At 47.0% G+C, this 12,480-nt stretch overlaps 2 protein-coding genes across 41 annotated transcripts in view; both read right to left on the minus strand.

Moving 5' to 3' along the window:
- Positions 1–1,049: 1,049 nt before the first annotated feature.
- LOC146511716 (uncharacterized) lies at positions 1,050–8,026 on the minus strand. Of its 38 annotated transcripts, XM_085172054.1 has the most exons (12): positions 7,895–8,026; positions 7,756–7,802; positions 6,705–7,672; positions 6,495–6,536; positions 6,327–6,410; positions 6,038–6,284; positions 5,448–5,998; positions 4,356–5,111; positions 3,642–4,187; positions 2,034–3,557; positions 1,932–1,960; positions 1,050–1,863 (listed from the first exon to the last, which is right to left on the minus strand). In XM_085172054.1, the coding sequence occupies exons 1-10, from the start codon at positions 7,909–7,911 to the stop codon at positions 2,055–2,057; spliced, it is 4,761 nt and encodes a 1,586-aa protein (XP_085028180.1). In that variant the 5' UTR covers positions 7,912–8,026; the 3' UTR covers positions 1,050–1,863; positions 1,932–1,960; positions 2,034–2,054. The 38 variants fall into 38 exon arrangements, with proteins under 38 accessions (XP_085028180.1, XP_085028151.1, XP_085028156.1 ...); XM_085172025.1 differs by having other exon boundaries at positions 6,327–7,124; positions 7,167–7,672; XM_085172030.1 differs by having other exon boundaries at positions 6,327–6,877; positions 6,920–7,672.
- A 3,567-nt stretch (positions 8,027–11,593) lies between these two features.
- Positions 11,594–12,480, minus strand: part of LOC146511717 (uncharacterized) — a 237,844-nt gene continuing 236,957 nt past the window's right edge. For all 3 annotated transcript variants that reach the window (XR_014876035.1, XR_014876034.1, XM_085172403.1), the window contains one exon: positions 11,594–12,453. The gene's annotated coding sequence lies outside the window, so the exon portion shown is untranslated. The remainder of the gene's footprint in view (positions 12,454–12,480) is intronic.

Below are 12,480 nucleotides of genomic sequence, written 5' to 3' on the forward strand. Positions count from 1 at the left end.
TTACATTCATAACCCAGCCTTTTCCTGTCAACAAAATGGTAAATGGCCTGCATTTGTATAGCGCTTTACTCAGTCCCTAAGGACCCCAAAGCGCTTTACACTACATTTAGTCATTCACCCATTCACACACACTGGCAATGGTAAGCTACATTGTAGCCACAGCTGCCCTGGGCGCACTGACAGAGGCGAGGCTGCCGGACACTGGCGCCACCGGGCCCTTTGACCACCACCAGTAGGCAAACATGGGGTTAGTATCTTGCCCAAGGATATTTGGCATGCAGCCAGGAGGCAGCCTGGGATCGAACCACCGACCTTCTGATTAGTGGCTGACCTGCTCTGCCACCTGAGCTACAGAACCCAACAATGGCTTCTTGACAGATGCTCTTCCACTGAGACTATTTGTCATAAAGGTTTTATTGAACAGTGGATCAAGTGAAAGGCCAGATGCTGGCTAGTAGCTAGTAGCTCTTTAGGAATCACCTTCACTTGTCAAACTGTTTTGAACAAAAATATAAACAAGTTGTGTTTTGCAAAGGATGCTGGTAAAGTATCTAAAGATGAATGTAAAGTGGGTTCTTTGCCAAACTACCAGTGTCCAAAAACAACCCCCCCCCCCCCAAAAAAAAACAAAAACAAAAACCAAACCATTGCTCAGTGTGTGTGTATATTTGTATATTTTCAAGTGGCTTCAGATTTTCTCATGATTGTATGGCTAGATAAAATGCAAGACAGAACTAGAGAAGTCCTTAGATACAAATTTCAGCATATCACCCAGAAGTGCAGACTGTATAAAATGATTGAGTGTGAGAATCCATTTTCTTCAGCCTCTTATCCAACTAATAGAAATCCTAACTTACAAGATGTAACTTATATTTGTTTGTCCTTTCTAAAGTAATTAACTCAATAGGAATTCAAGTTATGTTTAAACAGCCTGAATCCCTGGGTGTCAATACATTTAGGTAGAAACCTCACAGCAAGTTCACTGCAGTGCAGCTAGCATGCATGTTATTTCTAAAAACAAAAACAAAAAGTGGCAGGATGGCAGAAAGTACTTTTTATATTAATTTAATGTGACAAGTTCAGATGACAGTGGTTCAAATGCCAAAAACTAAGCATCTTCAGTGTTACAGTGAGAATACAGGGATTAAAAATAATCTGCAAATTTTAATCACACACCCATCTTTGTCCAGTGCTCTTTCAGATTTGGTTAGTATTTAAGCTGTACCTGGAAAGCAGACACCAGCAGCTTTGCAGCTTGAGAAAAAATTGGGAGATTGCAGTAGTTTCTTGGGCACGTGCTGCCTCCCTATAGTTACATTTTAAATGTTTGGCTGCTTCATGGGGAAATTTGGCACCTGGTCCCACCTACCCCACCAAGCTTAAACTAAACAGGTGCACTAATTTAAGACCTTTATACATTTAAATAAGTTTTAAGAATCATTAACCACAATCATAAAATAGAGAAAATCTTAAAGAGACTGGATGTGGGTACCATGAATCCCCATGTGTCACAACAGTTACGACGCAACATTCATTTCTCAAAGAATGCAGAGACTTGTTTGGTATCAGCTTTTCACCATTTACAAAATAATTTCTACAAGTCTGGGAAAAGCACTGGCGTGTTGGCTGATGTGGATTATTTTTTTGCACAGGCTTAACAAAAAAAACAAAACAAAACAAAAACAAAACGAATGAGCTAAACCAGACCTCAAGACTCATGTTTAAAACATTCAAAGGTGCTCAGAAACTTGGCATCAAACGGATCAGCACATACAAAACATTTAGTAGTCAAGAGTATAAAACAAACTAAATGTTCATTTGAAAGGTCAGTCCAGTAGTCCAGCAGGTTCCACACTGCAGTTCCTAAAATAAAAGGCATAGATTTAATGTAGTGTCTGAAACTTAGATTGCCTTATTGTTTTTATACATACCCTGCTCCCCCTCAACAAGGATGATGTGCCTGAAAGAAACCCACAATAAATTCATTGATTTTGCCGATTTCGTTTTCTCATGTGCCAGTGTGGGTGGCTTACCGACATGAAGCTATGAAATCATTAAGGTTGGTATCTGATCTGCAGGGGGTGCTGAAGCTTCTTGGCCTGGTACAGTGGCACCTTGGGACTGTAGCTTGGCAATCGGGATTGGTAGTGTGACATGAAAGGCTGGTAGCGTGGCTGCTTGGCCTGGAGCTGGTAGAGTGGCCGTTTGGGCCATTGGGCTTCCAGAAGCTGCTTGAATTGGTAATATGTCTGCTGAGGCATGGGCTGAGGCTGAGGGTACAGGGGCAGAACGGCAGCCTGCTGGGGCACCTGCGGATGGAGGTACAGGGGTGGGAAGACTGCTTGCTGGTGCACCTGTGAATGGGGGTGCAGGGATGGAAAGACAGCTTGCTGGGGAACCTGTGGATGGGGGTGCTGGGGCAGAAAGGCAGGGCCCTGTGGTGGCTGAGGATGCAGGGGTGGGAAACCCTTCTGCTGCGTTGCCAGAGGCAGAGAGTGTGAATGCAAACCAGTCTGCTGGGGAACCTGTGGATGGGGGTGTTGGGGCAGAAAGGCAGCCTGCTGGGGAACCTGTGGATGAGGGTGCTGGGGCAGAAAGACAGGGCCCTGTGGTGGCTGAGGATGCAGGGGTGGGAAACCCTTCTGCTGCGTTGCCAGAGGCAGAGAGTGTGAATGCAAACCAGTCTGCTGGGGAACCTGTGGATGGGGGTGCTGGGGCAGAAAGACAGGGCCCTGTGGTGGCTGAGGATGCAGGGGTGGGAAACCCTTCTGCTGCGTTGCCAGAGGCAGAGAGTGTGAATGCAAACCAGTCTGCTGGGGTACCTGTGGATGGGGGTGCTGGGGCAGAAAGGCAGCCTGCTGGGGAACCTGTGGATGAGGGTGCTGGGGCAGAAAGATGGGGCCCTGTGGTGGCTGAGGATGCAGGGGTGGGAAACCCTTCTGCTGCGTTGCCAGAGGCAGAGAGTGTGAATGCAAACCAGTCTGCTGGGGTACCTGAAGTTGAAAGTGTAGATGTAAACCAGTCTGCTGCTTCGACTGAGGGAGACTTGGTAGATGGTGTGGAGGCAAATGAGACTGCTGGGTCACCTGAGAGAGACTGGGTGGATGCAAACCAATCTGCTGCTTCACCTGAGGGAGACTTGGTAGATGGTGTGGATACAAAACAGTCTGGTTGCTCTTCTTAGGCACACTGGGTGGATGCAAAACAGTCTGCTTGCTCTTCTTAGGCACACTGGGTGGATGCAAAACAGTCTGCTTGCTCTTCTTAGGCACACTGGGTGGATGCAAAACAGTCTGCTTGCTCTTCTTAGGCACACTGGGTGGATGCAAAACAGTCTGGTTGCTCTTCTTAGGCACACTGGGTGGATGCAAAACAGTCTGGTTGCTCTTCTTAGGCACACTGGGTGGATGCAAAACAGTCTGGTTGCTCACCTGAGGCACACTGGGTGGATGCAAAACAGTCTGGTTGCTCACCTGAGGCACACTGGGTGGATGCAAAACAGTCTGCTGGCTCACCTGAGGCACACTGGGTGGATGCAAAACCGTCTGGTTGCTCTTCTTAGGCACACTGGGTGGATGCAAAACCGTCTGGTTGCTCTTCTTAGGCACACTGGGTGGATGCAAAACCGTCTGGTTGCTCACCTGAGGCACACTGGGTGGATGCAAAACAGTCTGCTGGCTCACCTGAGGCACACTGGGTGGATGCAAAACAGTCTGGTTGCTCTTCTTAGGCACACTGGGTGGATGCAAAACAGTCTGGTTGCTCTTCTTAGGCACACTGGGTGGATGCAAAACGGTCTGGTTGCTCTTCTTAGGCACACTGGGTGGATGCAAAACAGTCTGGTTGCTCTTCTTAGGCACACTGGGTGGATGCAAAACAGTCTGCTTGCTCTTCTTAGGCACACTGGGTGGATGCAAAACCGTCTGGTTGCTCACCTGAGGCACACTGGGTGGATGCAAAACAGTCTGCTTGCTCACCTGAGGCACACTGGGTGGATGCAAAACAGTCTGCTTGCTCTTCTTAGGCACACTGGGTGGATGCAAAACAGTCTGCTTGCTCACCTGAGGCACACTGGGTGGATGCAAAACAGTCTGGTTGCTCTTCTTAGGCACACTGGGTGGATGCAAAACAGTCTGGTTGCTCACTTTAGGCACACTGGGTGGATGCAAAACAGTCTGGTTGCTCTTCTTAGGCACACCGGGTGGATGCAAAACAGTCTGGTTGCTCTTCTTAGGCACACTGGGTGGATGCAAAACCGTCTGGTTGCTCTTCTTAGGCACACTGGGTGGATGCAAAACCGTCTGGTTGCTCTTCTTAGGCACACTGGGTGGATGCAAAACCGTCTGGTTGCTCACCTGAGGCACACTGGGTGGATGCAAAACAGTCTGCTGGCTCACCTGAGGCACACTGGGTGGATGCAAAACAGTCTGGTTGCTCTTCTTAGGCACACTGGGTGGATGCAAAACAGTCTGGTTGCTCTTCTTAGGCACACTGGGTGGATGCAAAACAGTCTGGTTGCTCTTCTTAGGCACACTGGGTGGATGCAAAACAGTCTGGTTGCTCTTCTTAGGCACACTGGGTGGATGCAAAACAGTCTGCTTGCTCTTCTTAGGCACACTGGGTGGATGCAAAACCGTCTGGTTGCTCACCTGAGGCACACTGGGTGGATGCAAAACAGTCTGCTGGCTCTCCTGAGGCACACTGGGTGGATGCAAAACAGTCTGCTGGCTCACCTGAGGCACACTGGGTGGATGCAAAACAGTCTGGTTGCTCTTCTTAGGCACACTGGGTGGATGCAAAACAGTCTGCTTGCTCTTCTTAGGCACACTGGGTGGATGCAAAACCGTCTGGTTGCTCACCTGAGGCACACTGGGTGGATGCAAAACAGTCTGCTTGCTCACCTGAGGCACACTGGGTGGATGCAAAACAGTCTGCTTGCTCTTCTTAGGCACACTGGGTGGATGCAAAACAGTCTGCTTGCTCACCTGAGGCACACTGGGTGGATGCAAAACAGTCTGGTTGCTCTTCTTAGGCACACTGGGTGGATGCAAAACAGTCTGGTTGCTCACTTTAGGCACACTGGGTGGATGCAAAACAGTCTGGTTGCTCTTCTTAGGCACACCGGGTGGATGCAAAACAGTCTGGTTGCTCTTCTTAGGCACACTGGGTGGATGCAAAACAGTCTGCTTGCTCTTCTTAGGCACACTGGGTGGATGCAAAACAGTCTGGTTGCTCTTCTTAGGCACACTGGGTGGATGCAAAACAGTCTGCTGGCTCACCTGAGGCACACTGGGTGGATGCAAAACAGTCTGGTTGCTCACCTGAGGCACACTGGGTGGATGCAAAACAGTCTGCTGGCTCACCTGAGGCACACTTGGTGGATGCAAAACAGTCTGCTGGCTCACCTGAGGCACACTGGGTGGATGCAAAACCGTCTGGTTGCTCACCTGAGGCACACTGGGTGGATGCAAAACAGTCTGCTGGCTCTCCTGAGGCACACTGGGTGGATGCAAAACAGTCTGCTGGCTCACCTGAGGCACACTGGGTGGATGCAAAACAGTCTGGTTGCTCTTCTTAGGCACACTGGGTGGATGCAAAACAGTCTGGTTGCTCACCTGAGGCACACTGGGTGTATGCAAAACAGTCTGCTGGCTCTCCTGAGGCACACTGGGTGGATGCAAAACAGTCTGCTGGCTCACCTGAGGCACACTGGGTGGATGCAAAACAGTCTGGTTGCTCTTCTTAGGCACACTGGGTGGATGCAAAACAGTCTGGTTGCTCTTCTTAGGCACACTGGGTGGATGCAAAACAGTCTGGTTGCTCTTCTTAGGCACACTGGGTGGATGCAAAACAGTCTGGTTGCTCTTCTTAGGCACACTGGGTGGATGCAAAACAGTCTGGTTGCTCTTCTTAGGCACACTGGGTGGATGCAAAACAGTCTGCTTGCTCTTCTTAGGCACACTGGGTGGATGCAAAACAGTCTGCTGGCTCACCTGAGGCACACTGGGCGGATGCAAAACAGTCTGGTTGCTCTTAGGCACACTGGGTGGATGCAAAACAGTCTGCTGGCTCACCTGAGGCACACTGGGTGGATGCAAAACAGTCTGCTGGCTCACCTGAGGCACACTGGGTGGATGCAAAACAGTCTGCTGGCTCACCTGAGGCACACTGGGTGGATGCAAAACAGTCTGCTGGCTCTCCTGAGGCACACTGGGTGGATGCAAAACAGTCTGGTTGCTCTTCTTAGGCACACTGGGTGGATGCAAAACAGTCTGGTTGCTCACCTGAGGCACACTGGGTGGATGCAAAGCAGTCTGCTTGCTCACCTGAGGCACACTGGGTGGATGCAAAGCAGTCTGCTTGCTCACCTGAGGCACACTGGGTGGATGCAAAACAGTCTGCTGGCTCTCCTGAGCCACAATGGTTGGATGCAAAACAGTCTGCTTGCTCTTCTTAGGCACACTGGGTGGATGCAAAACAGTCTGGTTGCTCACCTGAGGCACACTGGGTGGATGCAAAACAGTCTGGTTGCTCTTCTTAGGCACACTGGGTGGATGCAAAACAGTCTGGTTGCGCTCCTTAGGCACACTGGGTGGATGCAAAACAGTCTGGTTGCTCTTCTTAGGCACACTGGGTGGATGCAAAACAGTCTGCTTGCTCACCTGAGGCACACTGGGTGGATGCAAAACAGTCTGCTTGCTCACCTGAGGCACACTGGGTGGATGCAAAACAGTCTGCTGGCTCTCCTGAGGCACACTGGGTGGATGCAAAACAGTCTGGTTGCGCTCCTTAGGCACACTGGGTGGATGCAAAACAGTCTGGTTGCTCTTCTTAGGCACACTGGGTGGATGCAAAACAGTCTGCTGGCTCTCCTGAGGCACAATGGTTGGATGCAAAACAGTCTGCTTGCTCTTCTTAGGCACACTGGGTGGATGCAAAACAGTCTGCTGGCTCTCCTTAGGCACACTGGGTGGATGCAAAACAGTCTGCTTGCTCACTTGAGGCACACTGGGTGGATGCAAAACAGTCTGGTTGCTCTTCTTAGGCACACTGGGTGGATGCAAAACAGTCTGCTTGCTCACTTGAGGCACACTGGGTGGATGCAAAACAGTCTGCTGGCTCTCCTTAGGCACACTGGGTGGATGCAAAACAGTCTGGTTGCTCACCTGAGGCACATTGGGTGGATGCACCTGAGGCTGATGCAGTCCTGGCTTACCAACATGCTCTGACGACTCTGGCTTTTGGGGCTGCTTTACCTGGCAGCTCAGGGTTGGGCAAGTCCGGCAGGCAGACTGCTCCTTGTGCGGGCAGGGCCGGCAGCTAGGCCCCTGGGGTGTACAGGGTCGGCATGAAGGCTGCTTCTTGGGTAGGCAGGAAGCTTTTAGTTGCTGGGGCACCTGTGACTGCTTGGGTTTGCACTGACGTAGTTGAGATGCCTGTAGATTTGGTAGGGGCTGAACATCAGGCTTTGGTTCTTTGGACACAGAGCCATTCTGTTTTAGGGTTTCAGATTCAGGGTGATACTGGTTAGAGGAGGACATAGTTGTGTTGTGGCTTTTTGCATTCAAGGGCGAGGTATGATTTCCAAACGTCTCACTACCATGCGAAGTGTCATTCCCAGAGTTAAGACTACTTAAATCCAATTGATCATCTGCAACAGGCACCTTCTGATCTGCAGGTTTTTCAAAAGGGACAGTGTTATAGGCTTTTAAGCAAAAATTTAAGTCTACAAAATGCAATGGTGTGTTTGCTTACCATTTGCTTGAGGTCCTCCCACAACTAACAAGAACAGCATCCACCATCTAGACAAAATACCAAAATGACTAAGCTTTAATAACACAACTTAAGAAATGGTTGGATACAGATATTAGTAAAAACAGTTTTAAAAGCTTACCTTAATAGAAAACTCATGGTCTCAGCTGCAGGAAGCAGCAAACTCTGCCACTTCTGTCAGCTGCTACCAAATCAAGAAGCTGAAAAACACAGCAAGGCCAGTGCAGCCCTTTTAAAAATTTTTCCTCTCTGTCATGGGTGGTTAATTGGACTCAGGTGTGATTGTTTGTATGCAGGTGTAGCTAATTAGGAAACCAGAAAAGGATTTTGGGGAAACAGGCTGTATCCCAATTCAGGGTCTGCAGCCTTAAAGGCCGCACTTTATAGCTGATTACGTCACAGCGACGGCAAAGGCTGTCCCAATTCGAAGGCTGCTCGAAATGCAAATATAATATGGCCAATATTATAGTTATTATATTAATCATTATTAGTCATTACAGCAGTGAGTTTGAACTCTGTGTCAAATACTGAGCTTCAGTAAAGATTCAAGTTGCTGTGACAGTGTATATATAGATGTATTATATATGAGACAAATATTGTTTGTTTAATTTGTTGCCATTATTAAATTTGGCTCAATGCTTACATATATGTGTAAAAAGAAAATGTACCACCTGTGTAAACTGTTTCTGATAGAATGAAGAGTAGACTGATATATTGAATATTCCTTTATTGGGTGAGAAAATCAGACCATGTCATAACTGCTTTAAGTCACACAGAATAGATATCAGAGCCTTAAACAGGCTGACTTCTGCTAAATGGGTCAAACTGGGCAGAAAGTACACAAACACATAACATATAAATAATATAATTATAACTAAATTATTCTGTTTATTTATAGTCAATTACTAGTTTTTGATCACCATTATTCTGGTATTTATTGTTATAAACTGTGTTTTAACTAGTTCTTGTTGTTTGGGGGCCCTTAAAAATGAATTATTTCTCAAGAGCTTTAAGAGGATAAAACATATTCATCAAAGCATCATACATACAAGGATGTATGCAGAAACCCAAAGACCCCTTTCCCACAACACTGCTCAGAGAAGTCCTTCCATTAATTAATGCCTCAATCTTAAATATGTCAGCCTATCTCTACTAATAGGCCACTAGTACCATAGGTCTTCAAGCTTGCAGTTGTTAAACCTTTAAGTAAAAAAACATATCTTGACCTATCTGAATCAGCTGTCTTAGAAACAATTCTGTTTACGTTATATGTGCTTGCTTTAGGCAGTATTATTAGGAGGCATAGTATACATTTTCACTGCTCTGCAGATGACACCCAACTTTATCTATCCACGAAGCCAGATAACACAAACCATTTAGATAAGCTGTAGGAATGTCTTAAAGACAAAGACGTCAATCACGTCTAACTTTCTGCTTCTTAATTCAGATAAAACTGAGGTTATTGTATTATGTCCTGAAAATCTTAGAAACATGGTATCTAACCAGATTCTTACTCTGGATGGCATTACCTTGGCCTCCAGTAACACTGTGAGGAATCTTGGAGTGAAGTGTGACCAGGACATGTCCTTCAATGCACATATTAAACAATTATGACTGCTTTCTTCCATTTGCACAACATCTCTAAAATTAAAACTGTCCCATCTCAGAGTGACACTGAAAAACTAGTTCATGCATTTATTACTTCTGGGGTGGACTACTGAAATTTATTATTATCAGGATGTAAGAAGAAAAAAAACAAAAAACAAAAACCTCCCTTAAAAGCCTTCAGTTTTTTTTTTTTTTTTTTTTTTTTTGCCTGTCCCGTTTGGCTCTTTTGCCATCAGAATTATTGTCTAAAGGCGAAGAAAGATGCCCAACGGTTTTTCTTTACCAAATTGACCATCCCAGCTTTGCCGTAATGGTCCATTTGATTCACCTTTTATTCTTTATTTTATTTTCACTTGCTGAATACGGGACAGATTTGACTGGGGGAAAGAAAAGGGAGAAAGAAAGAGGGAAAGAAAGACAGTTGAGAAGAGGGACGGGGGAGAAGGGCAAAAAACAAAAACCAACAGAATAAGCAGAAGAAAATAAATAAATAAATAAAAAAATAAATACATATATCGATCACCTGGATCACCTGTTGAGAAAGAAAAAAGAAAACAAGCAGAAGAAAACGAGAGTAATACAATAAACCACATCACAATGATATATGGGAATATGACAGTAACTACTAAATATTAAACATTATTGTGCAGCACGTAAGATCGACAGCACAGTGTGCATTGAGGTAGGAGCCAAAAAGGGTGTAGTTTGTGTGTGTGATCACCCGTGTGTACACCTGTGAGCATGGACGCGCTTGTTTTCTTAAAAGGTTCCCTCATGTAATGATCTGCTAGAGGGTGTGGGGGGCCACTGCCCCGTCCTCCAGGGCATGAAGCAGGTATGGAGGAGATCAAAACTCCAGACATCCAGAGGCCCCCAGAACACAAGAGACCAAGGAAGACCAACAGAGGGGCAGCCGCGCCACTGTCCCAGAAAGAGCTGAGGAGAGTCCCAGATGAGGGGTCACCCAGCAGCCACGGAGCAGAAGCCAGGGGGGGCTGCAGTGACGTGCCCGTGAGCTCCGCCGGCAGCCAGCTGTGCCTGAGTGACCGAGCCCCAGGCCGAGAGGCCGGGGGCACCCCACCTCCGAGGTGGCCCAAGCGAGCCCCAGGCTCCAGGCCCCGATAAGCAGCCGCCAAGGAGTGAGCCGGTGTGTACCCGGACGCCCACCCCCGGACACAAAGAACCACCAACGCACCGATGTCTGAGGGAGTCCGCCCCCGGCAGGGGAAGTGGTGGGGGGAGATAGGCCTCCAAACCTTGGAGGGCCTGAGCTGTCCTCAGAGAGGTGGCATCTGATACCCAACCTGACATATAGACACAGACATACAGGCACACACAGATACAAACATCCATTCCCACCCTCATGCTCTCATATGCACTTACTCCACACTCAACCAACGTGGAGACAGACATAAAGAGACGCTGTACACACAATCACACTCCCCAAGCGTACTCTACGAACCGGGTCTAGGTACCCTTGCCCCTGGAGGGGGGAACTGCACCCAGACCCAGGTTGTGTTACCCTTTTCCCTGCGGTGGGGAGAAGCAGACCGCCCCGACTCCGCAGCAGCAGGGAGGCCCCACATTCCGGATCCCAGTCGGACGGCCAACTCCTCCTCCTAGCCCCCCTGCTCCAGCAGGAAGCAGAGAACGAGGGTGAGAGAAGACTCCTAACCTCCCTCCACCCGCTCATTGTAGTGTTGATGTATGTGTGTTCTAAGGTGCATTTAAAACCCAGGAGGGCATGGAGCTACCTGCCAGAGAGCAGCAGGTAGCCTTCAGTTTATCCAAAACCCACAGCAAGAGCACTGATACGGTCTAGAGAGATCCGTGTTTTCTCTTCTCTTCCTTGCCTCGCTGTTAATCGAATTTAAAATCCTGCTCCTCACATACAAGGTCTTGAATAATCAGCCCCCCCATCTTATCTTAAAGACCTTATAGTACTGCATCACCCCAATAGAGCACATGTGCTCTATTGGTGCTCACTGATAGTGGGAAACCTGCAAGTAAGTCAGTGGTCTCAGAGACAAGTACTGCACTCTGAGACCACTGACTTACTTGCAGGTTTCCCCACTATCAGTGAACTTCTAGCCTCAGGCCAAGTCCTAGGACCTTTTGTCCCATTCCACAACTTTCACTGTCATATCTGATTGGTTATATCACACGCTGCTACACCGTTTATGTTTATATTACCCTGGTCGCTGTTGTACATTACACTGGTTACTCTACTTGCACTGCTCTGTCAATAAATTGCCATGCTAATAAGGCAGAAAGCACTTTAACATTCCATTTGCACAATGTACATTTCCAGAGTTTAAACTTATTTATTGTTTAAGTCTTGATCAAAGGAGCAGTTCAGAACATTTCATTGTTGTACTTATATGACAATGTATGTGACAAAGAATCTTGTGGTTCCTAGAGTATTCAAAAGTAGGACAGGAGGCAGAGTCTTCAGCTGCCAGGTGCATCTTCTGTGGAACCACCTTCAAATTTGGATTTAGGAGACAGACCCCATCTCTACTTTTAAAAATAGGCTTAAAATGTCTGTTATAGCATATAGTTGGGGCTGGATCAGGTGAACCAAAAAAAACAAAATAAAAAAAAAACTCCCTTTGTTACGCTGCAATAGTTTCTGGGGGATTCCCATGATGCACCAAGTATTTTTAGTCACCTTTCACACTGTTTATAAACCACTCTGTATTTAATCCTTAGTATTTATCTTTGAGGAGAGCTCTTCCACAGCATCTCTTATTTGCAGTGTAAAATTTCAATCTGCTTTGTATACAAGTTTCTACAAATTGTAACTCTTAACAAAAGGATAGCATTGTGTCGGCATCATACACATCTTGTCAAACTTTATTACCAAATCATTCAATAAATGCTTACAGAGTCAAGATGAAAGTTATTTTAATTGGAAAGGTCCGTACAATGATTCAGAAGGCTCAACATTGCTGTGCGTAAGAGAAAACATTCACGAATAAAGGCCATTGAAAACCAGTTATCTCAATCGTTTCCATCACTATGCCCATTGGTCCCTTTGTGTAGCTATTACATTAGCACCACGTTCTGTGCCTGAAAGAAATAAATCCCACTTAAAAT

Source organism: Neolamprologus multifasciatus, chromosome 9 (assembly GCF_963576455.1).
Source record: "Neolamprologus multifasciatus chromosome 9, fNeoMul1.2, whole genome shotgun sequence".
Classification (NCBI taxonomy): domain Eukaryota; kingdom Metazoa; phylum Chordata; class Actinopteri; order Cichliformes; family Cichlidae; genus Neolamprologus; species Neolamprologus multifasciatus.